At 45.9% G+C, this 19,575-nt stretch overlaps 1 protein-coding gene across 7 annotated transcripts in view; it reads left to right on the top strand.

Annotated features, from left to right (window-relative positions):
• SEPTIN6 (septin 6) overlaps positions 1–19,575 on the top strand; it is a 77,868-nt gene that overhangs the window by 18,577 nt on the left and 39,716 nt on the right. For all 7 annotated transcript variants that reach the window (XM_004064784.4, XM_055376233.2, XM_004064783.5 and 4 more), the window contains exon 3: positions 11,308–11,503. In XM_004064784.4, coding sequence (XP_004064832.1) covers positions 11,308–11,503 — 196 coding nt within the window. The remainder of the gene's footprint in view (positions 1–11,307; positions 11,504–19,575) is intronic.

Raw genomic sequence — 19,575 nt, 5'->3', positions numbered from 1 at the left:
TTGAACTCCTGAGCTCAAGCAATCCACCCGTCTTGGCCTCCCAAAGTGCTAGGATTACAGGTGTGAGCCACTGTGCCCGGCCTCTACCTAGACATTTAATCTCAACAGTGGGAGCTGCATCTTAGCCCCCTCTATTTGCTAATCACAGCACAAGTAGAGTGCGGTAATATCTGTGAAATGAATGAATGGGTGAATGCCACAGGAACCATTCATTATACTTTTCACTTTCTCACATTAGCTCTTTTGGACATTACCAGGACTCTGCGAAGTGAGCAGAGCAAGTAGCATTTGTATCCTCATGAACAGGTGGAGACACAGAGTCTTGGGGAGGATAAGGGACTTACCTGAGGCAACACAGAAGAAGTGGCACCATAATGAGGACTCAGGCCTGGTTGACCCCTTGTTCCTCCCCCTGCTTCTCTAACTGCTACCAGCAATATCTCTTGAGCACATGAAAGCACTTTGGAAACCACTGAGCACCAATCAAACAAATATGAGGGATAATGGTTCCTTCTTCAAGAATATCTTCGGCCGGGCACGGTGGCTCACGCCTGTAATCCCAGCACTTTGGGAGGCCGAGGCCGGTGGATCACGAGGTCAGAAGATCGAGACCATCCTGGCTAACACGGTGAAACGCCGTCTCTACTAAAAATACAAAAAACAAAATTAGCCGGGCACGGTGGCGGGCGCCTGTAGTCCCAGCTACTTGGGAGGCTGAGGCAGGAGAATGGCGTGAACCTGGGAGGCGGAGCTTCCAGTGAGCTGAGATCGCGCCACTGCACTCCAGCCTGGACGACAGAGTAAGACTCTGTCTCAAAAAAAAAAAAAAATCTTCTTAGATCTTAAATATCTCAAATTTGCAAACATGATCATAGCATATAATTTTCACCCTGTAGCATGGGAAAGCATACCTGCATATTTTCAGTGACCTTCTGAACCTTAATGATTATATAAATACCAGAATAAAGTCTGTTTTTGTACTGGCTGAAACACTCAAACACTTTTGCTAATTGCCTTTTATTTTTGTATAGAGTGTATGGGGAACTTGTTCATGTAGTAGATCTGAACTACTACTAAATTGGATATTTTACACTTTAATGTATTCAGAAATTCTGTTTTTTCTTTCTTTTCTTTTCTTTCTTTCTTTTTTTTTTTTTTTTTTTTTGAGACAGAGTCTTGTGCTGTCACCCAGACTGGAGTGCAGTGGCGTGATATCAGCTCACTGCAACCTCCACCTTCCAGGTTCAAGCGATTCTCCTGCCTCAGCCTCCTGAGTAGCTGGGACTATAGGTGCACGCCACCACACCCAGCTAATTTCTGTATTTTTAGTAGAGACGGAGTTTCAATTCCTGACCTCAAGTGATCCGCCCACCTCGGCCTCCCAAACTTCTGGGATTACAGGCATGAGCCACCGCGCCCAGCCTAGAAATTCTGTTTTCTCACGAAGGTCATTCATTTTCTTGGGCTCTTTATCATTTTTTTTCCCTCTATCCCCAGCATTCTTTTCCAGGTCACTTTTTGCAAGAGAATTGCTACACATTCAAGGACAAGTAGAGAACAACAGATGACGGGCAGTTGTTCCCACAAGCTAGGCTCACTCCCTAGCTAAATGGCTCACTCCCACACACCAACTTTGGTTTTGTTGTCGTTGTTGTTTGAGACAAAGTGTCCCTGTGTCACCCAGGCTGGAGTGCAGAGGCTTACTGCAGCCTCAACCTCCCAGGCTCAAGCATTCCTCCCATCTCAGCCTCCAAAGTAGCTGGGATTACAGGCATGCGACCGGGCTCATTTTTTTCATAGAGATGAGGTGAGGCCTCACTGTGTCGTCCAGGCTGTTCTTGAACTCCTAAGCTCAAGCGATCCACTTGCCTCAGCCTACCAAAGTGCTGAGATTACAGGTGTTAGCCACTATGCCTGGCCCACATCAACTTTGGAACCTATCAGATGAAAATATGTGCTTCAGTTTCAATCCACAGATTTATACTCAAACTTATTTTTAAGATGTGACTTCTACTATGCATGTCCTTGTTCATAGGGAGAGAAATATACCTGGAGGCATTAGTGAATAAAACAGTACATTAAAAAAAAAAGAAAATATGTGCTTCACAGAATTACACATCGAGGGCCTTAGAGTCCAGATCTAGGCTGTTAATTCTTCAAATGCTGAAAGTCTAACTAATGGTTATGATTAGGTTCTATTTGGAGAAAAATGTAAAATAACTAGAAGTCACAGTAATCGACATCAAGTGCAAAGACTATCACATCCAGTGTTAGCACTGCCAAATCTCTGTTTAACTAACAAGAGCTCCAATTTTTGGCTGATGGCCAACTTATTTCACATAATATTTGATTACCACAATATTTAAGCACAAACATATCAGAGTCCTTTGGCATTCTTCCCAGAACTCCATATGACCTGTACTGAAGTTGAGATGAGAAGAGAAATGACAGATCCACCTTAAGCAACCTTTCAACCAGTGCGATTGGGTGGGCTAGTAAAGCTTTAGGAGGGAGACCATGTGAATTGAAATGGATCTCTGAGGGTGGAAGTGCAGGGTAATTTGATATGTGGAGCACAGGCTCCCCTAGGGCCCAGAGGCAGCCAAGCTCAAGGCAAAGTGGGTGGGAGAAATAGTAATCCCCCATCCTCTAGTTTCCACCTAGACATTGTACAGCTATAAATGCTTCCACTTGCACCTTCTGGGATGGAATTGCTCAAGTACCCAGCACAGACCCTCCAAGAGGGGAGGAGTAGGAAGGAGATGCTCTCATCCTCAAGAGTCACAGACTCTCTTTTGCTCCCCACTTGTCAAGTTTCAGGAAATGGCTGCCTCTGTAGCTCCTGTCTTAGACTCAGGTGCAACCATTGGATAGGTCAGCCCCGACTGGGTTAATTTCATCCCTGTTCCAAAAAACCCTGCAATGCACGCATCCTGCCCTCTTGCTGTGCTCACCACCCTGTCCTTGCTCAGAGAACCCACAATTTGGGCCAAGGTCATAAGTAGCTTAGAGTAGCTCTGAAGCTGCAATGTCAGCCCAGCCATGAGGATGGATCCAGTCACTGACTTCGCAAAGGGTCCATAGCTTAGCTGCTGAAGGTGATCTTTTATCTTGCAGAGCTTTTTGTGATGATAGTTCATGCCTACTGCCTGTGTACATTTACTCCCTTAATGACTGTTATAACAAGATGCTGTTTGGGCATAGAATATATTTCCCCAAAGTATTTTCTTTTCTTTTCTTTTGAGACACAGTCTTGTTCTATTGCCCAGGCTGGAGTGCTGTGGCGTGATCACAGCTTACTGCAGCCTCAACCTCCCAGGCTCAAGCAATCCTCCCACCTCAGCCTCCTGAGTAGCTGGGACTACAGGCACATGCCACCATGCCTGGCTAATTTTTTTTTAATTAAAATTATTGTGTAGAGGGTCAGGCGCGGTGGCTCACGCCTGGAATCCCAGCACTTTGGGAGGCCGAGGTGGGCGGATCATGAGGTCAGGAGATCGAGACCATCCTGGCTAACACGGTGAAACCTCGTCTCTACTAAAAATACAAAAAAATTAGCCAGGTGTGGTGGCGGGCGCCTGTAGTCCCAGCTACTCAGGAGGCTGAGGCAGGAGAATGGCGTGAACCCAGGAGGCAGAGCTTACAGTGAGCAGAGGTCACGCCATTGCACTCCAGCCTGGGTGACAGAGTGAGACTCTGTCTCAAAAAAAAAAAAAAAACTTATTGTGTAGAGATGAGGTCTCACTATGTTTCCCAGGCTGGTCCCTAACTCCTGGGCTCAAGCAGTCCTCCCTACTTGGCCTCTCAAAATCCTGGAATTATGGGCATGAGCCACCATACCCAAACGTTTCTTTTTCTTGATAGGGCATTTTTGGTGTAAAATTATGGTAGCACTAGCTTCAATTATTAACAGAGACCTAGGATATTTTTTCACACTATTGTTTATCTTGGTGCTGGGCTGCCGATCATAGGCCTACATCCAGCAAAGTATCCTACATGCATGTGTGCATGTGTGTACATCTGTGCACATATGTGTGTTGCAACTAAGAGAGAGAATTTTTTTTTTTTTTTGAGATGGAGTTTCGCTCTTGTCACCCAGGCTGGAGTGCAATGGCACGATCTTGGCGTACCACAACCTCCACCTCCCGGGTTCAAGCAATTCTCCTGCCTCAGCCTCCTGAGTAGCTGAGATTATGGGCGTGCACCACCACACCCAGCTAATTTTGTATTTTTAGTAGAGATGGGGTTTCTCCATGTTGGTCAGGCTGGTCTCAAACTCCCAACCTCAGGTGATCTGCCTGCCTCGGCCTCCCAAAATGCTGGGATTATAGGTGTGAGCCACTGCGTCCGGCCGAGAATTTTTGATTATCCAGAACCTAATTTATAGTAAGGATACCAATAAACGGCACCTGCAATTCTTCTTCTTCTTCTTCTTTTTTTTTTTTTTTTTTTTTGAGACAGAGTCTTACTCTGTCACCCAGGCTGCAGTGGAGTGGCACTATCTCTGCTAACTGCAACCTCCATCTCCCAGGTTCAAGTGATTCTCATGCTTCAGCCTCCCTAGTACTTGGGATCACAGGTGCACACCACCATGCCCAGCTAATTTATTTTGTATTTTTAGTAGAGACAGGGTCTCACCATGTTGGCCAGGCTGGTCTCGAACTCTTGACCTCAAGTGATCCGCCCACCTTGACCTCCCAAAGTGCTGGGATTATAGGCATGAGCCACCACACCTGGCCTATTATTCTTTTTAGAGGACTAGGCACATGAGTGTGAACATATTATGACTCCTCTCCAATATATTCTCTAGGGTTGACCATAATTACCGAAGAGGTGAGGTTCCTCTTTCTCCCCATAAAAACACATATACTAGTCCCTTAGCTTTGGAAATTTCAAGGATCCCCTGATCCTAGATACAGTACAGAATGCCTCAGAGGAACCACCAGAGCCAACAGTACAGATATTCTGGGGCCCGTTGCTTTGCACTCCTGGGAACAAGCCCCAAAGAGACTCATCCATCTAAATGCTACAGTAGCAGTCATGGCTGTGAAGAGCACAAAGGGTCATAATGATAATATTTACTTTGAAGCTGCTCAGGATTCCGGGCTCAATTGGGCTCTGTTGAACATGGAAAAAAACAGTCACACAAGAGAAGCAGGATTGAGGCTTGCTGCAGGAGGAGGGAAAGGGCAGCTAGCATTCTATCAAGGCCAAGGATCAATTGTTTCATCCCTTCATATCTGGGAAAGGCAGCTGCTCATTTGTCTAAAACAGGCTGCCAGCAGTGGTGTGCTGGTCAACGTCACAGCCCATCTCAGGAGAAAAACTGTTGTGGTTTGAAGCATCTGTTGATTTTGTTGGTGTCATTACTCCTGCCATGGCTGCTGTTAAGCTACCAACATGACATCACTGCACGTGGGCTTGGGAAGAGATGCAGGAAGCGGACGAGCAGGCTCCAGCACACCACTGCCTGCCAGGCCTCTGCAAGATCAGGAAGGAGAAAGGACAAGGTCACAGAGCCAGGCATAACCTTGTCCCTTTCCATAGGCTTCCTTAGCCAACCGGAGTTCCTGGAGTGTTTCCTTTTGGGCACCTCCCTGTTGAACTCAGAGACGTTTCTCTGGGTTCCACATTCAGAACTGGAAGAGACTTTAGGTCCACAAGAACAGGGATTGTGGCTATCTTGTTCATTGCTGTATCTGCAGCTCCTATAACTGTGCCTGGCTCCTATTAGAGTCTTTGTAAATAGTCGTTGAATGACTGAATGACCAAACATATCACACCTATGCGTCTCGCTAGAGCACATTGGTTAAAAGCATGGACTCCAGCGTCGGCCTGCCTGGATTCAAATGCTGGCTCTGCCACTTACTAGTCTGTGACCTTGGACTAGTTACTTCTTCCACATTTTATTTTATTATTACTAGTTTTCAAAATAGACCTATTATGCTAAGTGAAGTAACACAGGAATGGAAAACCAAACATTGTATGTTCTCACTCATAAGTGGGAGCCAAGCTATAAGGATGCAAAGGCATAAGAATAACACAATGGACTTTGGGGACTCAGGGGGAAAGCGTGGGAAGGGGGTGAGGAATAAAAGACTACAAATTGGGTTCAGTGTATACTGCTCAGGAGATGGGTGCATCAAAATGTCACAAATCACCACTAAAGAACTTACTCATGTAACCAAATACCACCTGTCCCCAAAAACCTATGGAAATAAAAAATAAAACAGAGACAGGGTCTATGTTGGTCAGGCTGGTCTCGAATTCCTGGCCTCAACTGATGCTCCTGCTTCAACCTCCCAAAGTGCTGGGATTACAGGCATGAGCTACTGAGCCTGGCCCCTCCACGTTTTATAGATGAGGAAAGTAAGGTGCAGAGATGCTGAGGAACTGGTGCAAATTTACACAGCTAGTGGCTTGGTTAACCCATCTATAAATTGAGGACAAATAGTAACATCTTCCTCATGGGCTTGCTGTGAGGAATAAATAAGAAAATATATGTAAAAAACTTAGAGCAGTGTCTGTAAACAATAGCTGTTATTACCAACGCTCTCATTTTATAGAAAAAGAGACTGGGACCCAGAGAGGGGAAAGAGCTCAGTTCATGTCACAAAGTAACTTAGTGATAACCTGGCTAGAAGTCTTTTCTTTTTCTTTCTCTGTCTCTCTTTCTCTCTCTCTCTCTGTCTTTCCTTTCTTTCTTAGACAGGATCTCGCTCTGTCGCCCAGGCTGGAGTGTGGTGGTGAGATCTCTGCTCACTGCAACCTCCGCCTCCCGGGTTCAAACGATTCTCCACCCTCAGCCTCCTGAGTAGCTGGGATTACAGGAGCCTGCCACCATGCACGGCTAATTTTTGTATTTTTAGTAGAGACGGGATTTCACCATGTTAGCCAGGCTGGTCTCCAACTCCTGACCTCAGGTGATCTACCCGCCTCGACCTCCCAAAGTGCTGGGATTACAGGCCTGAGCCACCGTCCCGCAAGAGCATAGTTTGAAAAAAACATATTTCATAGTACTCATATATGTTTTAAATTTTTTTTAAACTATTGTTTCCAGAATACTATCTACATTAAGCAAAGTGAGATGAAATCCTCTTGGCTTGTGGAGCATGCGTTAAAAACCTTACTATCCACTTGGAGGAGCCCTGGGAGGGCTGGGGGAGGAGGAGTGAGAAATTGACCCCTCGGGACTCCTCAGGTTTCCTGCTGGAATCGAATTGCCAAGTCTCCACCTTCCTGCAGGGGTGTGGAATCTGCTGACCTGATCCCAGTTAGGTCACGTGTGCCTCCCCCTCACAACACACTCACACTTAGTACTGGGCCCAGGGCAGCCGTGGGAGGGGCAGCATCCTAGGATCAGGCTGGGTCTGTGCCAGTCATTGACAGAAAGCCTCCCGGATCCCCAGGCTCCACACTGATGGAAAACTGGAACAGGAGCTCTCGATAGCCATAGGATGAGCTCGCTTGATTTTCTGCCCTCTCTACTATTGCATTTATCTCAATTCCCTAGACATCCGGGTGTTCTTTTCTTCCAGACGTTCATTATTTGGCATCTAATTTCCACAGCGCTTTTGTGCCAGCAGGCATTTGGGTGGTCATTTGTCCTGCTGTTCCTCCCAGCTCCCTGTCCTGCCCTGCCCCCATTCCTCCAGCTGTGCAAACAGGGTGGGTCCCTCACGCTGCGGTGCTGCCCCTGAGGCCTTCTGTGTGAACCTTGGGTTAGGCACTCTCGGGGGTACTGGAAGATGGCCCATCTCCTGCTCTCTGCGAATTCTTAGAAACCGGGGAGCCAGGGTGCCCACTCTGGGTGCTGGGGAAACAGGACCCCCACTCCCTAGGAGCTACAGGGCATTCGGCAGGGAGCTCATGCAACAGAAGGGTTTTGGGAGTTGGGGGTAAGGATGGTTCTGTTCCATGAGCTCCCTTCTGTTCCATGGGAGGGAGTTGGGGGTAAGGATGTACATGGAAAATTCATCAGGCACATAGGAAGATGAGCTAAACTGTAGCTCAAACCTCAGTGCCCTCGAGAGGGGAGGTGAGTTAGGATGTGGGAGCCACACTGTGTTCCCACCTCCAAGGTGCTGGCCCCGTTTGCAGTTAAGGTGCACCCCAACTTTGGGTGAGGCGGGGTGTGATACATTCCACTGCTTGGCCAAGTCTGCCACCTCCCATGGCAAAGGCCCCACCTCATAAAATTCTTCTTGGGACCCAAATACTTCCTGTTCCTTTAGGGGAGGAAAAAGGGGGCCTCTTCTTCAAGAGTCTTTGCTGCTAATGGATATAGCAGACCCTGGCTTGAAACATGATCTGTGTGAGGAACCATTTCCCCACACTCTGGCAATTTACCAAGTTAGTCAGACCTGGCTATGAAATTGGGCTGGGGGGCCGGGTAGCCAGACTGAATTGAATGTTCTCCTTGTTCTCCCTCCCTCTCCCTGTCTCCTTCCTCTCTCTTATCTCTTCTCTCTCTCTCCCTTCTCTCTGTCCACACACAGAAAACTCTCATCATACACAGATATTTTAAAAGGCACCTCCTGCATTCATAGCTCATTATTTGGGATAAAAGAAGCAGGCTAGACACACCCAGAGTGGGGAGGGGAGATGGAGCATTTTCAGTTCTGCATCATGTAGCTCTAACCGTAGCCCTGAACCACCCTGCAGATGTGTGCTTTTGGTCGCAAGGCGGGGTTTGGCAGGCCACAATTTGCCCAATGCAAACCCAGTCCCGACTGTGAAGAGAAGTCGAGGCTCACATTCCCCCTGGGTTGGGGAGAGGAGAGAGAAAAACAGGGATGATGATAGCGGAATAAATGGGAGGGTAGTCTGTCTTCAAAGGGCAGGCCAGAGTAATTAATGATATCCTCTCTTCGAAGTGCCTGCCTCTCTACTGACTCTTTTTTTTTTTTTTTTTTTTTGAGATGGAGTCTCACTCTGTCGCCCAGGCTGGAGTGCAGTGGCGCGATCTCAGCTCACTGCAAGCTCCGCCTCCTGGGTTCACGCCATTCTCCCGCCTCAGCCTCCCAAGTAGCTGGGACTACAGGCACCCACCACCACGCCTGACTAATTTTTGTATTTTTTTAGTAGAGACGGGGTTTCACCATGTTAGCCAGGATGGTCTCGATCTCCTGACCTCGTGATCCACCCACCTCGGCCTCCCAAAGTGCTGGGATTACAGGCGTGAGCCACCGCGCCTGGCCCTCTCTACTGACTCTTTAATTCCTGGTATTCCTGAGTCACTTGGGGTGGGCTGAGGGGTCAAATACAGCCTGGATCTGTAGAGATTATAAGCAGTGCCCAGCCCAGTTTGTGGCCTCATATCAGATTCCTGTTTAGCCCCCTTGTCACCAACTCCTGACTTCTTGTGATGTCCCATTCCCTGAAGTCTTGTTGGCTCCTGACAGTGGCTTGGTATCCCTTGATCTCCCAGGAATAAGCTTCCAAAACCTTCACCAGTCTGCCACAGCCTTTCCCCTACTGGTTTCCCTAGTGTGAAGTTCAAGACTTTTAAAATTCCAACGGTTTGACTTAGTATCTCGCAGCCTAGTAGTTAAACAAATAAATGGCTAGTTTGTTTAAAATTTAAGGATAAGGGCCGGGCACGGTGGCTCATGCCTATAATCCCAGTACTTCGGGAGGCCAAGGCAGGTGGATCACCAGAGGTCAGGAGTTTGAGGCCAGCCTAGCCAACATGGTGAAACCCCATCTCTACTGAAAATACAAAAATTAGCCGGGCATGGTGGCAGGCACCTGTAATCCCAGCTACTTGGGAGACTGAGGCAGGAGAATCACTTGAACCCGGGAGGCAGAGGCTGTAGTGAGCCGAGATTGCGCCACTGCTCTCCAGCCTGGGCGACAGAGCGAGACGCTGTATCAAAAAAAAAAAAAAAAAAAGAAGAAGAATTTTTGTGGCCTGCTGGGTCTCCCCACCCCGCCCCTCTTAGTTAAAAACGGTCTCACTGAAAGTTCAACCGTTCAACCAGGCTGGGAGGATAAGCCAGGAGCCTGCACGGTTTTCACTGTGGGGAGGCACATCTGGGGCATCCCCAGAGGGCTGTTTAGGCCTGGCAGGGAGGAGAGGTGGGGACTGGGATGAAAGGATATTTGTTTGACAAGGGACCACTGTCTTTTTTTTTTTTTTTTTTTTTTTTGAGATGGAGTCTCACTCTCTTGCCCAGGGTGGAGTGCAGTGGCACGATCTCAGCTCACTGCAACCTCTGCCTCCCCTGGTTCAAGTAATTCTCCTGCCTCAGCCTTTCCGTAGCTGGGATTACAGGCGCCTGCCACCATGCCTGGCTAAATTGTGTATGTATATATATATTTTTTGGTAGAGACAGGGTTTCACAATGTTGGCCAGGCTGGTCTTGAATGCCTGACCTCAAGTGATCTGCCTGCTTCAGCCTCCCAAAGTGCTAGGATTACAGGTGTGAGCCACCACGCCTGGCCACCACTGTCATTTTTTTAAAAATTTAAAATAGTCCTCTAATTTTTATGACAAAACTATACATATTCCACTTAGAAAACTTGGGAAATATAGAAAAGTATAAAGAAAGGGATGAAAACCACACATAAGATCACCACTCAGAGATAGCCATTGGTAAGAGTATATTGTATTTCCTCCCAGTCTTTTTTTTCTAGGCATAGCTATATCTCTCCATTGCTGCCTATAACATAATTTCTTTTTCTGACTATAAAAGCAACGTATACTTGGCCAGGTGCGGTGGCTAACGCCTATAATCCCAGCACTTTGGGAGGCCGAGGCAGGTGGATCACGACGTCAGGAGTTTGAGACCAGCCTGGCCAAGATGGTGAAACCCCATCTCTACTAAAAATACAAAAATTAGCTGGGCACGGTGGCGGGTGCCTGTAATCCCAGCTACTCAGGAGGCTGAGGTAGGAGAATCGCTTGAACCCGGGAGATGGAGGTTGCAGTGAGCCGAGATCATGCCACTGCACTCTAACCTGGGTGACAGAGCAAGACTCTGTCTCAAAAAAAAAAAAAAAACCCCCCAAAAAAAACAATGTATACTCAAGGTGAAATTTCCAAATGACAGAAAAAAGTTGGAAGAATAAAATGAAAATTACCTCAATTCTACTATCTGAGATGACTACTACTGATCTGTCTGTATAGTTCCTTTCAGTCTCTTTCATTTAACTGAAATCATACAGTTCATCTGCTTCTGCTTTTTGCTTTATGTTTTATCATGTTCATTTTCCCATGTCAACAAATGTGTATATGAAACATGATGTGTAAGGGCTGAATAGTCACTATGTGAACAGACCATAATTTATCCTTTTGCTTTTCAGGAGAGACAGGTTTGGGCAAGTCCACCCTCATGGACACCCTGTTCAACACCAAGTTCGAAGGGGAGCCAGCCACCCACACACAGCCGGGTGTCCAGCTCCAGTCTAATACCTATGACCTCCAAGAGAGCAACGTGAGGCTAAAGCTCACGATCGTTAGCACAGTTGGCTTTGGGGACCAGATCAACAAAGAGGACAGGTAAGGAAGGCGGTGGGGTGGGGTAGGGTGGGGAGGTTGGTAGAGGGCCGCAGAGAGGAGCTCACCGCAGAGATCTTGAAGACAGCACAGATACCGGGCCCAAGCCTGTCCTCCCAGAATGGTGTGGGCAGCAGCAGGTACCTCCCAAGCATAGGCCCTGTCTGGTGTCCCTGTCTACAGCAACTGTTCCACTCCACTCACTTTGCCAAAAGAAGGGTGTCTTTCTAGTATACATGGGTCAGGTCTCAATTCCATGCAGCAAACATTTATTGAGCTCCTACCTTGCGCCAAGTACTGTCGAGCTCTGACCATCTAAAAAGGAATGGCTTAGTCTCTGCCCTTGAGGGACTCATAGGCAAAACCGGTTTTAAGCAAATAATTTCCATAGAGTATAAGATGTTCTGTAAAGGACAGGGTACAAAGAGATAAAGGACAAGTTACAATGAGAACACAAAGGCGAGAACCATCAATTCCACGTAGGGAGGTCAGGGAAGCCTTCACAAAGGATGTGCCTCCTGAGCTGACTCTTGAAGGACGAACTGTTTTGCCAGACAGACAAGGGAATGGAGAGAGGGGCATCTCAGGCAGAAGTAACTGCCTGTATAAAGGCAAAGTGATGTGTAGGATTCTGGTATGTTCTAGGGAAATGTAGCTTGCTCTCTTTGGCTAGACAGAGGCAGAGTCACTGTGAAGCTAATGAAGATTGCACAGGCCCCTTCCAAAGCTCTGTAACTAATGTTCAATCACAATGTCGTATTATTTTCCTCAGAGAGTCTTTCAGATTGCATAAGCCTAAGGGCTGGAAAAACCTGGTTCTGCCCCTGGGCTAGCACTTGGAGTAAGCTTGGGGAAAAAATGGGGAGATGAGGCTGAAGGGGAGATGAGGCTGAAGAGGTAAGCAGGTGCCAGATCACAGAAGGATTTATGATCAAGGCAAGAGGTAAAATAGGTGCTGAGATAGGGAAGAGGAGACAGATTTGCTAAATACTGAGTAGGTAAATATCAACAGGACTTGGTAGACACTTGGTGTGGGATTGTGAAGGCAAAAGAAAAATCTAGAATGAGGCCCAAATTTCCAGCTTTGGAGAGTGGACACATGGTGATGGCATTCCGTAAGAGAACCAGGGTTCAAAATAATCAGCTCTGTTTTGGACATGTCAAGTTTGATCTGTCTGAGGAATACTGAGATACGCGATGACCTTCAGCAGTAGGCAGTTGAACATACAGAATTGGAGATGAGAAGAGGCTAGAAATAGATTGGGTTATCAAGGTAGAGGTGATATGTTCCAACCATGGACACATGTAAAATCACCCAGGGATCAGAGTAGAGTAAGAAGAACACTGGGCTAAAGACAAAAACCTCAGGATGCTAAGTCAATAGATGGAGGAAAAGACATCCTGAAAAGGGACTGAACAGGAATAAGCAGACAGGTAGGAGGGGGGACAGGAAAGATGTTGGGGGGCCAGGCGAGGTGGCTCACGCCTGTAATCCCAGCACTTTGGGAGGCCGAGGCAGGCAGATCCCTTGAAGTCAGGAGTTCAAGACCAGCCTGGCCAACATCATGAAACCCCGTCTCTACTAAAAATACAAAAATTAGCCGGGTGTGATGGCGGGTGCCTGTAATTCCAGCTAGTCAGGTGGCTGAGGCGGGAGAATCACTTGAACCCGGGAGGCAGGGTTGCAGTGAGCTGAGATTGCACCACTGTACTCCAGCCTGGGCGGCAGAGCAAGACTCTGTCTCAAAACAAAACAGAAAGATGTAGGGGGTTGAGAATGTGTGTGAGTGAAGACTAGGTGAGGCTCAGAGATGGGAACGTGATGAGGGGTGGGGTCAGGTACCATCTGCATTTAACCAGAAGTCACATGGTTATCACATGTGCTCATTTCAGAAAGGGCCATTCATCATTTTAAGCAGAGGGTCTTCTCATCCTTTCAGGATTCTCTTGCTTCTTAGGTGAACTTTATGTCAAATTCTTTTATTTCCCCCTTAAAGCTACAACAGCCACACTCACTTCCTTATAATGAATAAATATATGTAGCTTCTTTTTATTTTTATTTTTTTTTTTGAGACGGAGTCTCGCTCTGTAGCCCAGGCTGGAGCACAGTGGTGTGATCTCAGCTCACTGCAAGCTCCGCCTCCTGGGTTCACGCCATTCTCCTGCCTCAGCCTCCCGAGTAGCTGGGACTACAGGCTCGTGCCACCACACCCAGCTAATTTTTTTTTTGTATTTTTAGTAGAGACGGGGTTTCACTGTATTAGCCATGTTGGTCTCAATCTCCTGACCTCATAATCCACCCTCCTTGACCTCCCAAAGTGCTAGGATTACAGGTGTGAGCCACCGTGCCCAGCCAAATATATATAGCTTCTTAATAATGGAACTGAGTTCTGTTTTGCATTTGAAATTCTAGAAAAAAGACATCTCTGCTTTTTTTTTTTTTTTTTTTTGAGATGGAGTCACACTCTGTCACCCAGGCTGAAGTGCAGTGGCACAATCTCAGCTCACTACAACCTCCGCCTCCTGGGTTCAAGTGATTCTCCTGCCTCAGCCTCCTGAGAGTAGGTGGAATTAGTCGCGCACCACCACACCCTGCTAATTTTTCTGTATTTTTAGTAGAGATGGGGTTTCACCATGTTGGCCAGGCTGGTCTCGAACTCCTGACCTCAAGTGATCCCCCCCCCGCACCCCCGCCTTGGCTTCCTAAATTGCTGGGATTACAGGCATGAGCCACTGTGCCTGGCCACCTCTGCTTTTTATAGGCATGCTTATTGTGCTAATCTTGTTTGGTTGAGAATAAATTAAACTTTGGAGAAAGGATATTTGGGCCACAATATGAGTGCTTAATCTCAGCTGCAGATTGCTCAGAAACTTCAGTTACATTTCTTACAGTTCTTTCAGTTACATACATTCAACATATCTAACATTGGACAATGCCTTGATAATAATGGCTTGGGAGGACTGAACAGATACTGCGCCTCAGAGGCAAATCTACTTCCGTTATAGTTTTAAGATATCCCTATTGTTTCTTCCTGATTATAAATGTGATACATACTTATAATAAATCAAATAAGTAGAAATGAAAAGCCTCCTTGAAATTGCACTGAGGAGCAGGGGTGGAGTAAGCTCCAGGGATCTGTAATAAAAAGCAGTGTTTTCTTCATGCTGTTAGGGCCATGTTAGCATAGATATGTCAGTGAAGCATCATTGAAACAAGGCATTAGAATATCCCGCTTTACAAGGGCTCATGCATAAACTAGGAAGAGGAATGACTAAGGCCGGATACTGCGGAAAGCTACCATTTAAAGGATGCTGGAGGCAGGGCACAGTGGCTGAAGCCTGTAATTCCAGCACTTTGGAAGGCCAAGGTGGGTGGATCACTTGAGGCCAGGAGTTCAAGACCAGCCTGGCCAACATGGTGAAACCCCCGTCTCTACTAAAAATACAAAAAATTAGCTGGGCATGGTGGTGTGTGCCTGTAATCCCAGCTACTCGGGAGGCTGAGGCACAAGAATTGCTTGAACCCGGAAGGTGGCGGTTGCAGTGAGCTGAGATCGCGCCATGGCACTCCAGCCTAGACAACAGAGTGAGACTCCATCTCAAAAAATAAAAATAAAAAAGGATGCTGGAGAAAAGGGGATTTAAGGGAGAGACTGAGAAGGACAGGCTGGAGAGGAGAGTGCTTAGGAACCTAGGCTTTGGTCTCAGACCTGGGTTCAAATTTCATCTTGCTGTCTTTTTAGCCCAGGGATCTTGAACAAGGTACTTAAATTTTCTATGCCTCAGTTTTCTCATCTGTAAAATGGGGATGATAATGATGGATAATAATAATAATACTTATCTTAGAGAGTTGTGGTGAAGCACATTTGACATGTGTGGAATATGAAATGCTTAAACACCTGGCGCAGAGTAACTGCCTCATAAACTGAAGATATTATGATCATGATTTTTATTGATAGAAGAGTCAAGGAACAGCTAAATCATGTAGTATATGGGAAGGAATGATACATGGTATCCAGGAAGACGAGAACTGCAAAATATTCTTTGGGTTTGGTGATATGAAGGTCAGTAATACATTTCAGAATAATAATTCGAGGGGAACTGTGGGTAGAAGCCAGATTACCGTGATTGCTGAGTGAATGGAAAGTAAGGATGTAAAGGCATCGGAAGAGCAAAAAGAGCAATGGAACAGAAAAGTCAGTCTAAGACCAGATTCCTGCTCATATGGAAATTTAGCATATGTAAGTCAGCAGGGGAAGAATGGACTATTCAGGAGATGATGCTGGGAAAATAGGCCATCTATTTAGGAAAAAAATAAAACGAGACCCTCTCACACAAACACCATTCACAAAAATAGATTCCCATTGGACTAAAAACAGATTTCTAAAAATATAAGGAGAAAACATCAGAGAATATTTTTATAACTTTGGGGGTAGAGAAGGCTTTTCCAATCATGACACAAAATTCAAAAGTCATAGAAGAAAAGACTGATGGATTTAAATTCATTAAAATAAAAAACGCTTTTGTATTGAAAGATACCATAAACAAAAGTACAAACAAGCTACAGATGGGGAGAAGATATTTGCAGCCTAAATAACAGACAAAGGATTCTTCTAAAATGGAAAAAGAGCTTCTACAATTCAATGAGAAATAAACAAATAATTTACAGAAGGGGAAATACTTATGTACAATCAACATATGAAATGATGGTCATTCAACTTCCCCAGTAATTAAAGAAATGCAAAATGAAACAAATATTTTTTATCCATCAGATCTGCAAAAACAAAAAGATGGTATAATATCCACTAACACGAGGTAATTTCATTCACGTTGATGGGACTGTAAATTGATATAGACTTCTTGGAGGGCAAATTTGGCAGTATCTATTAAAATTTTAAATGTGAATAATTTATGACCCAGCAGTTCCACCTTTAAGTATACAGCCTAGAGAAACAGTTGCACATGCTCCTGAGAAGCATAGAGAAAGCATGTTCACTGTAGCTTTGGTTATTGAATGAAAAACAATTTAAACAGTCTAAGTTTCTACCAACAGAGCAATTAAATAAACTGTGGAATTACCATAACATGGAATTGTGTTTGGCAGTTTAATAGAATGAGGTAGATCTATATATACTCACATGGCTAGATCTCAGGATATGTTGTTAAGTGAAAAAAAGAAGTTGCAGAATGATCACGATGCGGTGTGTGTAAATCTGCCCTCCTCCCTCCAATAAAACCACAAATATTTCTCTCTATTTATGTGCGTAGATGCATAAAAAAAGGTCTGGAAAGATAATCAGCAAACTGAAAATAGAGGTTATCTGTGAGGAAGGAAGAATCGGTATTCTTTTTTATTTTTTTGAGACGGACTTTCGCACTGTTGCCCAGACGGGAGTGCAGTGGCGCGATCTCGGCTCACTGCAAGCTCCGCCTCCCGGGTTCACGCCATTCTCCTGCCTCAGCCTCCCGAGTAGCTGGGACTACAGGCACCCACCACCACGCCCGGCTAATTTTTTTTGTATTTTTAGTAGAGACGGGGTTTCACCGTGTTAGCCAGGATGGTCTCGATCTCCTGACCTCATGATCCGCCTGCCTCGGCCTCCCAAAGTGCTGGGATTACAGGCGTGAGCCACCGCACCCGGCCGAGAATAGGTGTTCTTGCATAAATAAATTTAGGTTAAGCGCGGTGACTCTTACCTCTAATCCCAACACTTTGTGGGGCCAAGGTAGAAGGATCACTTGAGCCCAAAAGTTCAGGACCAGCCTGGATAACATAAAGAGACCCCGTCTCTACAAAAAAATAAAAAATTAGCCAGGTGTGGTGGTGTGTGCCTGTAGTCCCAGATACTCAGAAGGCTGAGGCAGGAGAATCGCTTGAGCTCATGAGTTCGAGGTCACAGTGAGCTATGATCATGCCATTGTTCTCCAGCATGGGCAATAGAGCGAGGCCTCGTCTCTAAAAAATAGATAAAAAAGAAAGCTTGTCTGAGCTGGGAGAAATACACAAGGCCATGTCTAGAGGGGGACAAGGAGGTCAGGGGCAACTCTTGAGGATGGGAGAGATGATGAGGGCTTGAACAGGAAGAGAAGCTTTGAGGATAGAGAGGAGGGGCAGATTTGAGAGAATTGACAAGACTGAGAACCAAGTTGCCGTGGAAACCTAGTCCACTTTATAAACTTAAATGTCTACTATGTGACAAGTACAGTGTGAAGTGTCAGAGATACTAAGAAATAAGGCACAGTCTTTTTTTTTTTGAGACGGAATCTCACTCCGTTGCCCAGGCTGGAGTGCAGTGGTGCGATCTCAGCTCACTGCAACCTCCGCCTCCCAGGTTCAAGCAATTCTCCTGCCTCAGCCTCCCGAGTAGCTGGGACTACAGGTGCCTACCACCATGCCTGGCTAATTTTTGTATTTTTAGTAGAGACGGGGTTTCACTGTGTTGGCAGGGCTGGTCTCGAACTCCTGACCTCAGGTAATCCGCCTGCCTCGGCCTCCCAAAGTGCTGAGATTATGGGTGTGAGCCACCGCACCCGGCCTCCACATTTTCACATTTTCTTTATTTTATTTTATTTTCTTTATTTAATTATTTTTTGAGATGGAGTCTCACTCTGTCGCCCAGGCTGGAGTGCAGTGCCTCAATCTTGGCTCACCGCAACCTCCGCCTCCTCGGTTCAAGCAGTTCTCCTGCCTCAGCCTTCTGAGTAGCTGGGACTACAGGCGCGCGCCACCATGCCCAGCTAATTATTATATTTTTAGTAGAGACGGGGTTTCACCCTGTTGATCAGGCTGGTCTCGAACTCCTGACCTCGTGATCCGCCCACCTTGGTCTCCCAAAGTGCTGGGATTACAGGCGTGAGCCACTGCGCCTGGCCTCCACATTTTCTTTATCCGGTCATCAGTTGATGGACATTTGGGTTGTTTCCACCTTTGGGCTAATGTGAATAATTTACTCAAGCTGGGTCCACCAAGTCCCACCTCCCTGGCCGTCTTCCCATTGCTCAAACCTGTCAGACTGGTTTCTGCCTCAGGACCATCCTCACATTTATTATTCCCACTGCCTGGAATGCTCTTCACCCAGATCTCTCCATGCCTCTGTCATCCTCATCCTTGCGGCTCAAATGTCACACCCTTAGAGAAGCCTTCCCTGATCACTGTATTTAAAGTAGTTGAACCCTCAATCACATGTATATCCCATTATCCTATTGGAGTATCTTCACAGTACATATCATTATCCGAAATGAATAAGTATTATTGTCTAGACCAGGGGTTATTTTGTGCCATTGGCCCCGTTAGCAATCTAGTGAGGCCTATGGGCTCATTCTCAAAATAATGTTTCTAAATGCCTAAAATATACCAAGTATACTAAAAATACAGTTACTAAAATATTTAAAAATCGTGACTTAGCAATCCATGTGCTTCTCTATCAATTCCAGAAGTAATAATATCTATATGCAGGCTTAATAATTACCAGAATTTGAATGTTGTAATGAGTATAAATGCTATTTTGAGCTATTTACAACAACTGGAATGGGAAATGACGATATCAGTGATTTCTATTGGTTATGAAAATCACAGGTACTGCTAACATTACTGTAGATTGTTACCTATGTCTGCAGCTGAAGAAACTGCTAAACTTCAGTTAGAGATTAGTGAAAAAGATGTATTTTTTTCCTATCTAAGTTCACAGATCCTCTGAATTCTATTCACAGAACCTAGGAGGTCCATGAACCCTGTGTTAAGAACGGCTGTCTTGAAATGTCAAAGATTATCAGTAGTGATGGGGAGGGATGGAGTCTGTTGGAGCTGGTTTTGGTCGAAAATGGAGGAGATGAGGAGATCACAGTGAGCGAGGGAATCAAGAGCTAGAAGAAAGCTGCCCTCTCTGCCCTTCCATGGGACTTGGGTGTGGAGATGAAGAAATTTCCAGTTGAGAAGGATATGAGAAAAGCAGCATCTCTGAAGGATAGTCAGGTGTCACTTAGAGGAAGGAAGCAGTTTGGGAGGAGGTAGCCTATAAGAGTAAAGGATTTTGTTTACCACCCACTGGAGTCCAGTGAGCAGCACAACAGAGTGT

The sequence above is a fragment of the Gorilla gorilla genome, chromosome X, assembly GCF_029281585.2.
Source record: "Gorilla gorilla gorilla isolate KB3781 chromosome X, NHGRI_mGorGor1-v2.1_pri, whole genome shotgun sequence".
NCBI classification, from domain to species: Eukaryota; Metazoa; Chordata; class Mammalia; order Primates; family Hominidae; genus Gorilla; species Gorilla gorilla.
This window is presented reverse-complemented; position numbering and strand designations above follow the sequence as displayed.